This window comes from Gymnoscopelus microlampas (genome assembly GCF_963454915.1).
Source record: "Gymnoscopelus microlampas genome assembly, chromosome: 14".
Lineage (NCBI taxonomy): Eukaryota > Metazoa > Chordata > Actinopteri > Myctophiformes > Myctophidae > Gymnoscopelus > Gymnoscopelus microlampas.
This window is the reverse complement of record NC_139951.1, coordinates 12520998-12539275: the sequence shown is the minus strand read 5'-3', so window position 1 is coordinate 12539275 and position 18278 is coordinate 12520998. Positions and strand designations below refer to the sequence as shown.

The 18278-nt window shown below is 43.7% G+C and overlaps 1 protein-coding gene across 4 annotated transcripts in view; it reads left to right on the top strand.

The window, feature by feature from the left end:
• The window catches only part of LOC311060482 (cGMP-dependent protein kinase 1-like), a gene marked incomplete at its 5' end in the record, with an annotated part of 177551 nt that overhangs the window by 102594 nt on the left and 56679 nt on the right, over positions 1 to 18278 (top strand). For all 4 annotated transcript variants that reach the window (XM_084078665.1, XM_084078664.1, XM_084078666.1 and 1 more), the window contains 2 exons: positions 4304 to 4381; positions 7581 to 7675. In XM_084078665.1, the coding sequence (XP_083934791.1) occupies positions 4304 to 4381; positions 7581 to 7675 (173 nt within the window). The remainder of the gene's footprint in view (positions 1 to 4303; positions 4382 to 7580; positions 7676 to 18278) is intronic.

The window sequence follows — 18278 nt, the reverse complement described above, 5'->3', positions numbered from 1 at the left end:
TATTGTCACGTGTCACGTGAAGCTTGACCAATGTTAGCTTGGTGGACACACGGAAGGACGAGAACGAAAACATAGTCTCCTGGCGGAGACCAAAAAAAAAATATATATATATAGTGTACAATAGCCACCATCTCTGCAAGAGTCATTTACAACCTTACAAAACAGTAAGGTTGTGTTTACACAAGAGTCAAGGTCACCTTCCTGAGACCACGAAATGGCCTAAAATGCTCAATGTTGATTAAACTCTCCACAGTGTCCCAAATGTTAAGGGTCCATTTGTTTACATTTGTACACTCTCTGAGTAACAAATGGATGAATTAACACTTGAGGATTTTCATGTTTGTTCTTTAAAGCTTAACAAACGGTTTGATATGAAGGCTATTCAACAGGAATCAGAAACGTATGTAGAATTTGTTTGTCGGCGAATTCTTTTTTGCCTTCATGTCCTTTAATTAACGAATAACTAATTAATTAGTTGTCCTATCACTCCCTTCTTAATGGTTTTTAAGACAAGTTCAGACAAAAGATTTGCGGCGAGACAAAACCGTATTAAGACTACTTACTATTCAGACTTTGTCGTGAGACGGTGTCGCGTTGTGAAGATAGTAGATCTACAAAAACGCTCACATCACATTGCAGATGCAACGCGATGTGTACTGTATGTGTTACAGGTGTGGTGTTATGGTGTGCGTCAGTGTTTCGTGTTTCCTTTGTCTTTTAGGCTGCTGGTCCCCTTTCCCTCCTCTGCTAGTATTTTCAGAACACAATGTTTATGGATGTGTCTGTTTATGTATTACGTGTTAACTAATGTGTGTTCAGTATCAGAATCAAATGTATTGTAACATCACCGGTTTCCAGGTCAAAACAAGTATGGGGTGAAATGTATTTTTCGTGCAAACTCCATTATCTGTAGTTGTCAGGAAAGGGAGGAAGGATTGAGATAGAGGAAGAAAGCACAGGACAGAAAACAGGTCAAATAATAAGAGATATATACATTGATACGCTGGGGCATCGAACTGGGGCAGGAAATGGGACTGAGTTCGTGGGGGGGATTGAAGAAAATGTCTTAATTAATTCATTAAGTTTAGCTGAAGAAAATCAATTGAGAGATTGAACTTTGTATTATAATGATAATAATAAAGGAGTCTCTCTATGGCTCCTCTCACCCCTTACAAAAGGCAAACATGGTTTAGCCCGCTCCTGCACATGGATGGGCATTTGCTTTGCAGATTTCACTTCCGGTCTAGAGCGGATATGGAAACGGTCGGTGTGTGTGCGTGTGTGAGTGTGGAAATGACCTGATAGAGTAGGTGGGCTATAGACCGCATATCACTGAACAATAAATGGTAAGCAGGCTTTTCACAGACGTTGCGGTGCAGAAAGCCAGCTGACGGCCCGACGAGGTCAGAGAAAAGATGTGAAATCAGATGTGCAGTAGATATGTACATAAGGTGCAGCATAAGTTGGTTTGAGCGCCTCCCTGCCTCCTACACTTAGTAGTATTTGTCATCACACACATGCATGCATCACACACATGCATTTGTCATCACACACACACATGCATGCGCGCGCGCGCGCGCACACACACACACACACACACACACACACACACACACACACACACACACACACACACACATACTGTACGCGCACACACAGGACACGGCTTCATTTCAACAACTCCGGATGACATCACGTTCAACTTTATCCATGTGATGTGAAAGAGCTTCAGAAAGCATGGATGCAGAAATTGCTAAACAGTGAACATTTTAAAAATGTTTTTAAATATATGTATTTTTAAAGTTTTCACCTGTAATGATAGGGAGCCCAGTTTAAAAGTGTATGTATGGTTTCAGAAACAAAACAAGTGTCTGTAAGCATCAATCTAAAATCTGGTGGAGGAAAAATGAATTAAAATAACAGAATGTTGATGTTAAAGGTGAAAGCTAGGCGCTGGCAATTGCCATCTCCTGGAACTCCCTGCTAAACACAGTTACTATGTTATGAGGTCATCAAACGATAAGTTTAAATGTTTTTAGAGAGAGAAGGTCCCCCTGTGTGGTCAGACGCATAGCTGAACATACCAAATTAAAAGTCCTGTGTGGTGGTCAGACAGATCTAATGCACTTATTTGGAATTAACTTAGCATATTTTGTGGTTGTGGATATCTTGTTGCCATGACGACCGGCCATCACGGACCACGGTTTGAGCGGTTAATTGAATGTGCATCAAGTTCAATTAAAATCCTCACCGGCCACAGTTACATGGACATCATGTATTCATTCAGAATGAACTCATTCTGAATAGAGGAATCCGTTCCACTCACCTGTTTACATGGGACCTGAATAAAAGTATTCCTCGTTTACATGACCAAAGCATTAATTCGGAATATAACTTTTGACATGCACAAAGTGGTTCCCGCCTACGCCCGCGCATGGACCAGGGGCCACTACCCGGAGCAGAGCTTCCCCTGGTGGGCATGGGAAGAGGCAATAGCCCCCTTGTGCCTCCGCGGCGGAGGTCTGTCGGTCGTAGGCAGGCCGGGAAGCAACGCACCGACTCCTGGCCAGGCAGCGTTGTATGCGGTGCAAGCCTGTTAGATGGCGATGACGTCATCGCGCATTCGCACATGGTCATTATAATAATAAATAATAATACATAAACACCGGACCGCTCATGGTCATACATGGAGAGAGAGAGAGAGAGCAACACTACAGTCTATGAAACAAGGCACGCTCATTTATGGCAAAAGTACAAAAGTATTGGCATCAAAATATACTTAAGTAGAAAGTATAAGCTACTCATTATGCCGAGTGTCACGTTTTTCTTGTATTATTATGAAAAAGCTTTGAAACATGCTGTAACTCATTCACTGTGACGAAAACCCTCTTTCTGCGCCGAGTAGCGCGCGGAGCGCACACGGGTTGAATGCGGGGTCTGTCGCCCTAAAACACAATCGCCCCGGGTCAAAATCCAGCGACCATGGAGCAGGAGCGACCATGGAGCAGCCGTGGATGGCCCGCTCAAAAGGTGCGTGGGGCGGGGTGTTTTGGGACGACCGTTCCGGCTGCCCATGTAATGAATTGTTGAAGTAAAACTCATCTGTTTTCGCTGCAGCTGCGCCCTAATAATGTTGTTTTCATTTATTTTTGTTCACGTATGCTATTAAAATAATGCAGCTATTGCAGTATTGGGCCTTAACATGTGATTAAAATGTATATGTATTTGGCCCCTCATATATAAAATAAATAAAAATAATAAAATAAGATCTGATTTAAAATTGAGACTTGCAGCTGATCAATGCGTTTCTGCGTTTACGTGTGGACAGGGATTTAAAAAAAAAAATCTTTGTCATGTGGCCAGGGATTCTTTTTAAAAACTGAGGACTAAAATACCCGTTTAGAAAAAGGCTTATTAAATGACGCTATAGAATCATTCATTTTATCCCGCAGGAGCGAGCGCTTCTCAGCACCAACCGTGGCCGAATTAGAGATTTGATAGGTCATTTTTGGACAATTCTGACAGCACTACTAAGCACGGACATGCGAAAAGGAATGCATGTATTCCAAACAGAGAGGAGCGTTCGAAATAAAGTGTTTACATGGTCAATTACGATTGGTATATCCCGATTCAAACGGTCTATACCACCCCTCCAAACCCGAATGAAAATTCATTCGGGTCAGACTGGAATGGAATATTCTATTCCAATTGACGTGTTTACATGAGCATTTCTATTCTGAATGAATTCATCCATTCATTCATTCCGAATAGAAGTGTATTCATTCCGATAGAAACTGTCCATGTAACAGCAGCCACTGTAGCTCTGTCTTTCCTCAGCAGCCACTGTTGAAAAGCCCTTGAGGGCACTTATCTGACAACTGCCCCTGTGACCAACAGTAGAAGACTGTGGTTGCACTGGCAATAAGGATGCAACTATCCATTATTTTCATAGCTATCATTCTATCGATCAAATCAAATTAATTGAGAAGAGCGTTTTTGTAATTTGTTAGTAATATATACGGATGTATTAACCACGTAAGCATCGTTTTATAGCCTTGTGCGACCAAGTTATTGCTTTACTTTTTGCCAATAATGACATGCAGATTGTTTTTATTAAATTATTGATTATTGATTATTGTTTATACAGTAGAAGGATGTGGTTGTACTGGGCAGCTCCCAGTGGCCAACAATTTGAGGAAGAAAAACACTACAGCTATTTTATGGTGTGTGTGTGTGTGTGTGTGTGTGTGTGTGTGTGTGTGTGTGTGTGTGCGTGTGCGTGTGCGTGTGCGCGTGTGCACAGACTCATTACGAAGACGGAGAGTACATCATCAGGCAGGGAGCGAGAGGAGACACCTTCTTCATCATCAGCAAGGGCAAGGTATCTCACACACATACACACACACACACGCACACACACGTCTTACTATCTTTGTGAAGACATCAAAAACATTTTACATTAAAAATGTTTTTTTTTTACATAACCGAACCTGAGCAACATGGTATTTTTTATCTGGGATTAGATAACAATGGGTGTGTGTTTGGGTGAAACATCCCAATCATACCAATGAACACACACTCATTCAGACTAGTCCATACCCGGAGGTGTGTGTTGACTTGAGACTGTGACCGAGACTACAGAGCCCATAGCCTGTGGCACAAAATGCTAATAAGCAGCAGCTTAAAGACGCATTCTACCAAAAACCATGTTTTTTGAGTGGTTATTATGTTTTGGAAGCTTATCCATGAAAGTCCTGGTGGCTGGTGGGTGTTTTTTTTTGCACTCTGCATAATTAGATCTTAAGCATTAATATGGATTTTTTTACCACCAAAATCTGTTTTTTAGTCCAGCACTCAAAAGCAAATAGCCCAAAAAAGAATAATGAAATAAATAAAAACATTGCCAAAGAATTATATTAATGAAATAAAAAAAGAAAAACGGGTCTTGTTTGACCTCCACATGAATTTTGAGGTACTGTATGCGCAGAAAGTTGCTCAGACCTGTTTCTTCCAGCTATGAAAGGTCATGTAAGCTCAAGATCTGGGGATAATTGTCTCCGCCAGGCCGAAAGGCATGGTGAGAGAGTATGTTTTACCCCCTGTCCGTCCGTCCGTCCGTCCGTCCGTCCGTGTGTCCGTGTGTCCGTCATTCGATCTGTCTGTGTACAGCTAATCTCCGGCACTGTTGGCTTGCTCGCAGCCAAACTGTGCACACACAGTCCCTGGATACCAGAGCAGAACCTCTGCCCCAAATTTCTCACAGGGGCCTGTTATAGCGCCACCAGGAGGCCGATTTGTGCAAAACACATTTTTTGACAGTACTCCTACAGATTTTGTCCAAAAATCCCACAAATCGGTACACAGTATCTCTATAGTCATTAAACGAAACGGGTCTTTCAGATTTCTCATATTCCATCCTGATTGGCTAAAAATGCCTTCCAAAGTTTGCAGGAGTGCACCGTTTTGAACAAAATGCCTCAAATCATGAACACAGCATGCAATTTCCTTGAAATTTTGCACGCTCATTTCCATTAGGCCAAGGAAGAACTAACATTTGAAAAATTTCAAATCAGCTTCATGGTGGCGCTATAACAGGCCGATTCGTGTTTTTACCTATAAGTGCACCGATCTGTGTAAAACTTTGTATGCACACTCCCTATAGGTCAAGGAAAAACCTTTGACCTGCCTTTTTCACATCTGCCTTTTATAGCGCCACCAGGAGGCCGACTTGTGTAAAACACATTTTTTATACTACTCCTTCCAATTTTATCCAAATTTCACGCAAATCGGTACACATGATCTCTATAGTCATGTGATCACGACGGATGTGTTTGATTTTTCATATTCCATACTGATTGGCTAAGATTGACATCTAAAGTTTGCATTATTGGCTTGTTTTGAACAAAATTCTGCAAATCATGAACGCACCGTCCAATTGCGCTCAAACTTTGCTCGCACATTCACACTATGTTGAGGAACAAATGCCAACCTTTTAACATTGGCCTGTTATAGCGCCACCAACAGGTCTAATTTAGCGAAACACATGTTTTTAACAAAATTTCTCAAATCATGAATGCAGTCAGTGTCCGATTGTCGTGCAAGGCCTAAGAAGAAATGGCACCCTTTTCACGTTGGCCTATTATAGCGCCACCAGGAAGCCACAATAGCCTACCTGACCTGGCGGAGACCTGTGCTCCGAGGAGCACTTTTTCTAGTTATTCATTCTTTTGTTTCATTCCGGATGGATAATTTTCAAATGGAGTCTTTACCACCTTATGATGACCTCTCTGATCCAGTTATGATTCTGATTATGTTGCTTTATGTTTTCCCTTTTTGTGTTTATTATTTCCATGGTGTGACTTGTTTGCTCATTGTACAGCACCTTGTAACTATGTTTTCAAAAATGCTTTAAACATAATATGCCAATGGTCAATGCCCATGTGCAATTTGTGTCAATATCAATTGACCAATCCACGACTAAGGAGAAAATTCCGTTAGGGCACATTTGGGCAATAAATTGAAAAATCATCTCTGTCAGTCCCTTCCTGGGAATATCAGCTTCGTCAGTCCCAGCATATGCCAATGGTCAATGGCCATGTGCCATTTCAGAATGACTGGTCAACCCACTGAGGACAAGAATGGATGAAGTCAGACAGAAGAATAGACCATTTTCTCAATGTTGGATATAAAAATCACACCTGTGTGAAGGTAGCGGCGCCTTTGATACATGTTGTCATCAATAAGTGTTTATAATGTGTTTATAGCCACGTGTCACGTGAAGCTTGACCAATCACTTTGTTGACGTGTCTGACCAATCAGAACGTTGACGCAAAAGCCAGGTATAGAGGGCTACCGCTCTATACCTAAAGGTATAGAGCGGCTAGCGCCGCTAAAAACAGTTAGAAAGTTGCTTCCTGTAATGTGTCTTAGGCTACATGTTAAATATCATTATATTTATTTTTTGTCTGTTGCCACTGCATTGAGCATGCCAACACATTTAATAAGATACAAGCCTGATACAAGATGAAAGCGGAAGTTACTGGCTTGGCTAGCTTCAAAGCTCAGCAGCAGTTTGGCAACAAACTTTAAAAAGCTGAAACCAACACAAGCTGAACGCAAAGTATTTCAGCATAATCATGGAAGTGCCTCTTCTGGACAACAAATGGAATGCAAAGCGTTCATCATAATGATCTGATGAAAGTCCATTATGTTGCCCTTTCCAAATCAGCATCATAAGGGTCAGATACCAAGATCCTCATTATCTCTATCTGAGAGGTCTTAATGAGGACTTTCGTATCAGACTCTGTGGACTTGATGACATCATTATGGTGATGTTTTTTTTGTTTTTTTTTTTTCAATGTTGTCCTTTGTTTGTCTGGGTTACTCACTGTTTTGGCTCAAAAAATGATTGCCATCCAGCTACTGTATGATCTATGTATTTGGTTGACACCATACGCGCGCGCGCGCACACACACACACACACACACACACACACACACACACACACACACACACAGTACGTGAACACACATACAGGGGTTGTAAGCTCATGTTTACATGTTTACTCGTGTTCCTGTCAGGTGAACGTGACACGGAAGGAATCAGCCAATGAGGAGCCAGTATACCTGAGAGGACTGGCCAAGGGAGACTGGTTTGGAGAGAGAGCACTACAGGGGTAAGAACCCCCCCCCCCTTGTAAACAGTGCTTGTACTGGTCAGCTCCCAGTGCATTTTCCAAACCAACAACATACAACTATGAAGGTTCAACCTCTCTGTTTGATGGGCCCAGGTAACTAATTCCCCTCCTTTGCTCCTGTGAATGCAAATGAGCTTCCCCCCCTCTTTGTTCTTCACTTTAGGATGCAGATTAGCTCTGCTAGCTGAGGTACCAAAGGCTGTGTGATTCCACACAACTCTCGGAAAGTAGTTGTTTGTGTACTCAGGCCCTTTCAAAAACATAATCAGCTTATTCTGTGACACCTGTACTTTGTTGTTTAGTGAAAATGACAGCCCCCAAACCAGGCTATGGTGCATTCATTAAGTTGGCAGTGTACTAATTATGCTAGCTGTCTGACACTTTCCTTGTCACACAGCCAGGCTTTTTTTTATTTTTAATCAAACGCCTTGTGTGGGCATTTATTTCCCCCAGCACCTGTAAGATCATTCCCTCACTGCCAAGACTGTCATAGAGAATACAGCCCAGCTAGTTCACTGTCATAGAGCACTGGTTCTCAAAACTTTTTCACGTCAAGGACCCCCAAATTGATAAATATCTGTCCGTGGACCCCCATCTTTGTGCCAGGGACCCCAAGAAGCAAAGATTTGTGTTAAAAATGTTCACTAATGTTCAAGGTTTTAGAAAAAATAGCCGATCTACAAGCTCATAGCGCGGCACTCTGTACCGTGCTATGAGCTTGTATATCTGCTATTTTTGAATAGCCAATGTATAAAAGGTTAAAGTGTTTAAAATGATTGTGATGCTATTTTAACTATTTACCACATAACACATACCCTATAGGGTTCATGTGGTTAACTGGCATGCTGTATGCGTGTGGTTTTCACGTTGTTATATTTGGTGAGCGTTTTATTAAAGCAATAAGCCCCAGGAGGCTGGGGTTTCATACAGTGATCTCAGAACTGCTTAGCGGTGTTGTTATGACCCTTGCAGCTGCTCTGAAATCCCCTGTAAACCAAAGACCTCTCTGGGCTTATTTCCTTAGTCCAGTCGTTCTCAACCTTCTCTGGCTATCAGGGCCCGCTTGAAAGTGTCCGCGGCCCGCACATCTGACCACTTAACACGGCAGCCGTTCCCGTCTGCCGTGTTAAGTGGTCAGATGTGCGGGCCGCGTGCATTTTTATCAGACCGTGTTTATTTGTGTTCCGGGCTTGGATCAATGGTTTCTCTTCAAATTCAAATTCAAAAGAGCTTCATTGGCATGGGAAAACATACGTTTACATTGCCAAAGCACTTGTGTCAAAATATAATTATGTTTGACACTTATTATTTATTACTATTCATAGGAAAACAGTTCTTATTTATCGGTATCACAATGAAAACACATTTTGCAAGGTTTTAAAGAAAAACTATTCTGTGTAGGTTTTCTTTTTGACACTTTTTTATTTAAATGTTATGTTATCATTCAAACATTTTGCCAAATGATTTGGGGACATTATCAGACAGGCAGACAGACACACAGACACACAGACACACAGACACACACAGAGAGGGAGATGTGAGAAGGGAAAAGGGGGTGGGATGAGGGAAAGTGAGGGATTGTGAGAGAGATGAAGAGGAAGAAAAGACAGATTGATCCAGAGAAAACAGGATGGAGAGAGATGAAAAGAGGAAATTGGGATTAACAGATGCACATCTGTTTACGAAACATTTGTTTGATGGACGTAGATCGCTCTAGTCATTGTGAGTATGTGTGTCTTTCTGCGTGCATGCGTGCGTGCGTGCGTGCGTGCGTGCGTGCGTGTGTACTGTATGTGTGTGTGTGTGTGTGTGTGTGTGTGTGTCTCTCTCTCTCTCTCTCTCTCTCTCTCTCTCTCTCTCTCTCTATTCATCAGAAGCCTAGCCCTAGAGTGTTGTGTGTGTTCACTTCATTGATCTGCATTTGTGTGTGTGTGTGTGTGTGTGTGTGTGTGTGTGTGTGTGTGTGTGTGTGTGTGTGTGTGTGTGTGTGTGTGTGTGTGTGTGTGTGTGTGTGTGTGTGTGTTTTTGTTTGTTTGTTTGTCAAGTTTAGTTTGTGAGTTCCGTCTCCCAAGTCACCCAAACTGCTTCTGTTTGTTGTCTGGCAACATGAGCTCGTTAAGTGGTCTAATGACGGCAGGGGGCCACTAGTGCGTTCGAATGGAGGGACTCGTTAAGATAGGATTTCTGCTTAATTATGCTGATATGTTACCACCACTGTCTGCTCTTTGGCTCTGCGTGTGTGTGTGTGTGTGTGTGTGTGTGTGTGTGTGTGTGTGTGTGTGTGTGTGTGTGTGTGTGTGTGTGTGTGTGTGTGTGTGTGTGTGTGTGTGTGTGTGTGTGCGTGCGTGCGTGCGTGCGTGCGTGCGTGCGTGCGTGCGTGCGTGCGTGCGTGCGTGCGTGCGTGCGTGCGTGCGTGCGTGCGTGCGTGCGTGTGTTGTAATGATTTTTATTATCTAGGTCATTCAAAGTCTGGTCAGATGATGTGGATGAAAGAAGTTCATAGGAAAACACAAGGTGATGTCTCAGTTAAAGCAGCATAGAAGAGGAGCGATCGATCGGGAACACATTAAGTCTCAAACAAGCGTCCAAGTTAACATGTTCTCATTTATTGAAAGACAAGCAGTGACATATATACATTGACAGAATTAGTGTTGGACAGCCCACCGAGGCGGTCTCGTATGGGCGTAGCTATTACACAAATAAATTATGCCTATATGTGTAAGTGAGTGAAGTGCAAAAGTTCATCAGGTGAGATAAGCGAAGACATCGGCAGGCCCCCTTTGCCACATCCTGGATTGTCAGACAGATGTGCTGATGGGAGGATGTGCTGTGGCTAACAGGGACCCGATGTTGAGCAACATCAGCAGGCTTTCACCACGGGTGCAATATGGCCTCCCGCACGGGGCGCTATAGCCTCCCCGATTTACAGGAAGTCTTGTAGATGTATTCTGTAGATAACTGTCATTTCTGCAAACTTGTAAACAGTTCTAGGCTAGCGTTTTACCAAGAAACGTTAGGGTGACAAAGGGGACAGGAAATAAGGTTAAGAAGCACTGCACCTCAGCACTTCCATCCAGGACAGGTTGCACCCCTAACATAAAGAAAGCCTTTACTTTTTCATTATGTCAATGATGTGAAACTGCATACGAGGAGTTAGGAAAAGAAAAGTTAGGTAGAGGAAAGAGCATTGTATAATATTCACAACATGTGTGCAAACGGATACTCACCATTACAGTCTCTCCCTGTGCCATAAATGCAATAATATATATTTGGCTGCAGACCCCCATCTGAAAGGATGTTTAAAAAAAAACATTTTTTGCAAGTTTGTTTTGAAAATAGCACATCTGCAAGCTCACATTGTGAGCTGGGAAATCTGCTATTTTCAAGTATGTAGGATTAAAGTGGTTGAACTGATTTTTATGCAATATTAACTAGGTTTGCTGGGGACTCCTGGAACCTCCTCAAGGACCTTGGGGGGGCACATCACATCACATCACATCACAACACAACACAACAGAATATTTAACACAACACCACAAATGACAATTTGTCGGTGTTTCCGAGCGAACCTCTGAACGTTTGTTCTCACAAAAACATGTTGACAAACTAGGAATACCGTAGGCCTATTAATACTCTTGTATTAATGCTTTCCTCACGTCTTAGAGTTATGCTTGACTTCTCGTATTATGCTTGTCTTCCAGTGTGCCGTGAGATGGCTGCTCTGAAGTTAGTGAAGTTGCAGTGAAGTTAGTGTATTTTTTGAAGTTCGATAGGCCTAATATAGGCACAACATGTCCTGCATTTGAACAGTTTCTAGAATGGTTTCTCAACTTTAAAACGTTTTTGTTCCCATGTCCATGTGCTGATGATTAAGAGATAAAAACGCATTTGTCGTGTTCGAATATTGAATGTTGACTAACATGTCAGTGCAACCACAACTGTGGGGAAGGGCTCAATGTCAACTCAGCATGCTTTCTAAATCTTTTTGCACATTCGGTGCTTTCATACATTCAGTATTATCGACAAAACTGGAAATACCGTCTTAAGCCATTAAGACCTGAGGCCGATTCTACAAAAGTCTCTATGAAACACTCATGTTGCTACAGTATATCAGTGGTGCTCAAACTTTTTCATGTCAAGGGCCCCCAAAATTATATGTATTTGGCCGCGGACCCCCATCTCAAAATATGTTTTTTTCAGGGACCCCCAGATGCAAAGATTTGAGTTAAAAATGCTGTAAAAAATATATATATTCAAAGATTTGCACACATTTTCAAGATTTTTCAAAAATAGCAGATCTACAAGCTCATAGTGTGGCACTTGGTGCCACGCTATGAGCTTGTATATCTGCTATTTTTACAAAGTATACAATTATGGTTAAAGTGGTTACACAGATGTGTTCCCGGTCTTAATGGGTTAAGCCAGTTCAAACTTAAGCCACTTAAGCCCTAGTGTTGAAATGTTGAAATTCTTTGAAATGTTTCACCCGGAATGACATGACCAAAATAGGGACGCCAGGTTGAAAGTGATTAAAGATGACATTTCACATCGCAGACGGCATACTCCCATGATTCGTTTTGTTTTTACTTGCTTGTCACTGGAGGAAAACAAACCTGACAGATGAACAACAAACACCCCCGCCCGCTCTGCCCGGGCATTCTCCTAGCAAAACGTTCGGCGCACCAGATCATAAACACTAACGGGACATTAGGAACAGCTGTTTTCTGCCATTATCTCAGATGGTAAGCTGTGAAGCTGCCACTCCGCCGACTGTGCCGTCACTCCTGAGGGTTTCTGTCTTCCAACAAGACGGTTCAAAGGGACTGAGGCAATTTTGAAGGAGGAGGAGGAGGAGGGGGGGGGGGTGCTTTATGTTTCGCTCTTTGTGGGCCTCAAATCATTTTATTTTTAACAACGCACTGCTCCCCGGTTCTGGAGCTATACTGTACTGACCATCAAAGTTCGACCCCTAGCCCCCTTACACCAGCTGTGTAAGATTGCAAACGGGCTGGAGAACTGCACCAGTACCAATCATGCCGATATAACGCAAAACACAACACATCATGAGATAGCAACGCAACACATAACACAGGGTTATGTTAATCGAGAGAGGAGGGACAGGAGCGTTGTATTCGGCTAGTGGTGTAGAGTGTTGGTTCTCAAAGTGGGGTCCGGGGACCCCCAGGGGTCCTTGGGAGGGTTCCAGGGGGTCCCCAGCAAAATGCGTTAATATAGTGTCATAATATTTTTAGCCACTTTAACCTTTTATACTTTGGCTATTGAAAAATAGCAGATATACAAGCTCATAGCGAGTGCCGCGCTATGAGCTTGTAGATCTGCTATTTTAGAAAGATCGCGAAAATGTGTGCAAATCTTTGAATATATATTATTTTAAAGAGAACATTTTTAACCCACATCTTTGCTTCTGGGGGGTCCCTGGAACTAAATATTTTGAGACGCGGGTCCCCAGCCAAATACATATAATTTTGGGGGTCCTTGACATGAAAAAGTTTGAGAACCACTGGTGTAAAGAGCCTACAAACTGGATTGACAGCTTTGTATAGTTCTGACCCATAGTCTTTTTTGGAGGGGGTTTCCACATAACAGTAACCTCCGAAGCTGTACGCCTTGTTTGTTTCCCACTGCCACAGCAGCATGAGTGGATGTCTCTCGCCCTCCTTTCAGACATGTCTCTTTTTTAATACCAAAATTGACCAAAATAATTGTCAAGTATTCCGTACGAAAGAGGCAAACACTGTGAAATTAGCCGATCTACAAGCTTGTAGTTTGGCTATTATCACAATGTTTGGATCCGAGTCAAACTAAATGTAATGCCTCAACTCCTACAATACTTGCACTATGAAAGAATGGAGTCGTACTGTGTACTTAACCACTTATATTGCTACAGTGGCACAAGCAACGTACAAAGCTTGGTCCACTCCAAAGCTGTCATCCTTATGTGTCTGTGCCTGTGTCTCCTTATTATGGTAAAATAATAGTCTGGGGACATCCCCTGTGCTACACAGCAGTCTGTTCTGATTATCACTGTGTAAAAAAGTCATTGTAATTCATGCTGAGTTATATCAATATTATAATCTCTGACCGGCGTACAGGCCAGGAGGCGGATATTACGTTTTCACCCCTGTCCGCATGTCCGTACAAACCCCTAATAGGCTCTATGCACAGCAGCCATATTATAACTTCCTTCACATGTGTTACCAATGATACTAATGAAGGCTCTGTTCCATTTAGTGTAGCACAGTGGTGTTTACCAGGCTAGCACAGTGGTTCTCAGATTTTTCAATTTCCACGACCCCCACCCCATAACTCTGAGGGTGTACAAATGGAACCAAATGGACCCTTACGGGTCCATTTGGTTCCATTTGTACACTCTCAGAGTTACACACCCGTAAGGGGCCATTTGGAAACCCCTTGTAGCATAGTGTTTCCAGTGAGCCACCATGCAACAGTATCAGCACCCTGACTCTGTTTGACCAAGAATGGAACAGGCCTTCATTAGTATCATTGGTAACACCTGTGAATATCTTCACAATAGGGGATATGCGCATGCTTAAAGTGAATGGCACATCGAGTGGCAAAGAAACATGCAAAATGAGTTTAACATTGTTTAATGTTGTTCAATGCAATCAGATATGACTTTTCTGTTTGGATGTATGGGCTGTTAAGGCCAGAAAGTATTTTTTTGACACTCAGTAGGCATTCCTGCATAACTTCCGGGTTTGATGATGATGTCACACGCATATCCTCTATATGGCTGCTGTGCATAGAGCCTATTGGAAACGCATGTCGAGGGGCCTCTGTAGAGCACACCTCCAAAAGCTTTCACTTCTGCCTATAGGGGCACCACAAAGGCGAAAGGTTGCACCGTCTGTCGTACAAACTCTATGCCTAAACCCTAATCAATGAATCAGCACCACGGATAGCGTCATTTTCTGTCTCCTTTTCCCCCCCTGCAGCCCGTGACACTGTCCATGGTGCTGACGCATTCATGACAGAGCCGACCAAGAAATGACATGTTTAGTACAAATCCTCTTTTTCTGTTTTCTTTATTCCTAACTTTCTTTTCCACTTGATACACATATTTTGTTCAGTTATTCTGCATATATTTGCTGACAATTTTGTCATGAGATTTTGTGCTTGAAATTGATAACTGAATAGAGACATCATGAAGGCAATTACTAACCGTTTAGGTGGGACTCGTGGGAGTGATGGAAGAAATGGGCTCATTATACTGTATTCTTTGTGCTAGGGAAGCTTTTTGTACTTTAAGTAGCTTACTTGCGCTTGAGGACTCGAATGCATCGCTCAACAACAATGACCTTGTGGGGGTATGGATGGCGTTATGCTCACTTCTTTGAGTCATTAGTAACTTCTTCCGCTTCCTGAAGCCGATTCTACAAATGTCTTCTAATTCCCAAAAGTATTCTGAAAAAGGTTTGTTTCTATATCAGTGGTGCTCAAACTTTTTCATGTCAAGGACCCCCAAAATGATATGTATTTGGCCGCGGACCCGCATCTCAAAATATGTTGTTCCAGGGACCCCCAGAAGCAAAGATTTGAGTTAAAATGTTTGCTTTAAAACAATATATATATTCAAAGATTTGCACATTGTCCAAATATCTAATCAATCACACCCTATGTAATCGTAGATCTCCCTTTGGAAAGGTAGGTAGAGCCGTGGCCAGTGGATACAACTCAAACAAGTGTCTTTTATGGCGTTTTATTTCTGTTTCATTCACACACAAACTCTCACACACATATCTAACACTATACTGGTCGTTACAACGGTAGTTAGCAGGTTATAAACCTGCAGATAAAACATAGAACATAGCAATCATTACCGACATGAAATACATCTTCACAAGGTATAATATATATATGCAAGAAATAAGTTATGTCGTGTAAGGTCGGAGCTTAATTGTACATACCATCTGCCCACCGCGGCTCTTCTTTGTTACTGAGATACTAAACCAAAAGCCCCGGTGCTAGGAAAGCTGACGCATGCGCAGTACACTTGGTCACGATGGCAGGCATAACAAATAGCTTAAAAAACCCTCAGAAAGTTAGATAGTAAATACATAAATCACCCCACTACTAGGACAATACTTTCTATGCGCGGATTAAGCCGCTAATCTACCTAAATCTTAATGAAAGTATATAATTAAATCACGCTAAACCGGACGTGCGTCATCACTCCGTCATTTCTGAACAAACGGTCATTTACCACGGGATGGCGCTAGAGGGCCATATAAGTAGTTACATGTCAATAAACACTCCACCCTCATCATAATCATAGATTATTCCACACCTCCCACTTGGTCCTCTGGCTTTAAGACCCAAGAGGACCACCACCCATAACCCCCTTAGTCCATGCATTCGAAACATTTCTCCAAGGGAAAAATAATGGGCACTAGGCCGTCAATATTGTTCGTAAAAGGCGCAAAACAGTGTCTGTAAAAAACGCAAAATACGCGAAATATTGTCTGTAAAAGGTGAAAAATACGTTACAAAAATGGTGAGGTCCTTCTCGTGGTCCTTGATGCAGCATACAATCCTTTAAGCGCAGCCCTAGCAGATGCAACAACGCACAACTGCCAACTAAACATACAGAAGTACAAGCCCGCACAGAGGTGGGCTTAGACCTCGGTCATGTCCAGTCACAGTTGTACCAAGTTGCACCGGCACGGAACTGGCCTTACCGAAACACACCGCCAACCTCCAGGGAGGATGGCAGTGGGGAATCTTTTCTTCTTTTACTGCTCTTCTACTGGTAGAAGAACCACCAGCCTCCTAACATCCCTGTGGAGGATGGTGGACGGGCAACTTGCGACGGGCTGGTCACTCTTGGAAGGGCTGGTGCCGGCAGGAAGGCTGTGGCAGGTTCTCACCTTCACGTCTCGGACGACACCTTTCTCATCAGGAAACGCCTCCACGACTCGACCCAGTCTGAAACGGCCTCTGAGTGCGTTCTGGTCAGCGAGCCATACCAGGTCTCCGACGGTGACGTCCCTGGCAGGGGTGTGCCACTTCTTACGGATGAAGAGTCCTGGACCCGCTAGCTGGCTCCACCGTTTCCAGAACTTGTCCACCTCGATCTGGATCGCTCTCAGACGGACGAATGGGTAGACAGTGGAATCGAACCCTCCGGGGTCGCCACTGGGCCCTGCGCGCCCCAGCAGGAGGGAGTTGGGGGAGATGACCTCAACGCTCCCGTCTTGCAGCTGGGTCAATGCGCCGATAGGCCTCTCATTAGACAGGTTAGCGGCCAGGTATAGAAGGGTCTGGAACTCCAGTGCCGTCATGTTTCCTTCTTCTCCCACGCTGCTCATCGCTCTTTTCATTACATGAACTGCTGCTTCTGCAGCGCCATTTCGGTGTGGCGAGTCGGCTGGGTGGAATACCCACGTCCAATCTGTGCCAGTCTCGGCAGCTCTCTTTTGGACTTTTTCCTTGTCGACACTTGCCAGGAATTTGTAAAGTTCTTCCAATACTGGCTTAGCTCCAACAAAGTTGGTTCCCTGGTCAGACCAGAGCTTCTTCGGATGGCCTCTCAGGGCAGTGAAGCGTTGAAATGCTTTCAGGAAACCTTCTGTTGATAGGTCTTCTACGATGTCAGCATGCACCGCTCTTGATGCCATGCAGCAGTAGACAATGCCCCAGGCTTTCTTGCTAGTCCTCTTCTTCACTGCATCTCTGATGGTGTAAGGGCCGAAGAGATCCAACGTTGTGTATTCAAAAGGTGCAGCTGGCGTTGTGCGCTCCGGCGGGAGGTCGCTCATAACTTGCTGGCACATTTTTGCCCTGTTCTTCCGGCAGTGAATGCAGGAGTCGATTACTTTTCGAGCAACTCTTGGTCCTTGCACAATCCACGCCTTTTCCCTTATTCGTAGAAGGGTACCAGCTACTCCCTCATGGTTGGCCCGGTGGGCTTCTTCAGCCAGAAGGATGCTAACCCACTCCCCGTAGGGAATCAAGGGCACTCCGGGCCGTCCTTCAGTCATAGTTTGGACTCGGCCGTGGCACAGTAACAGTTTAGAAGTTTTCTCCTCACGGACTACAAGCCTGTTTAGTGTAGTTTCAGGAAACTTCACTCCTTTCTGAGCTGCCAGGCTTAGTTCTTCGAAGGCAGCTTGACGTTCAGTCACTGTCAAGGCCTCCCACTTTACTGGTGTGCAGGTTCTCTTCTTCCGTGATAACCAGAACTTCACTGCTCTTCTGACGAAGCCGATTACATTACAGAGCTTGGTCAGCGTGCTGTATCTTCTTGGGTCGACTTGGTCCACAAGCGCAGCGCCCCAGAGCTTTTGGGGAACTTTGCTCTCTTCTGAGGGAAGGGCTGTCGCGTCTGAAGACCTTTGTGGCGCTCCGTCGTCCGTCTTTTTCTTCTCATGACTGTCAGGGGGAGTCATCAGCTTGGCCTGTGCTCTCGTAGTTACAGCTGAGAAGGACTTTCTTTGGAGCTTGCTCACGACGTCTCTAGCAGCAGCCACTACTTCGGAGGCGGATTTCATGGGCCATTCTTCTTCAGGATCGGCCAGGAAGTCAGGACCATTTTGCCATA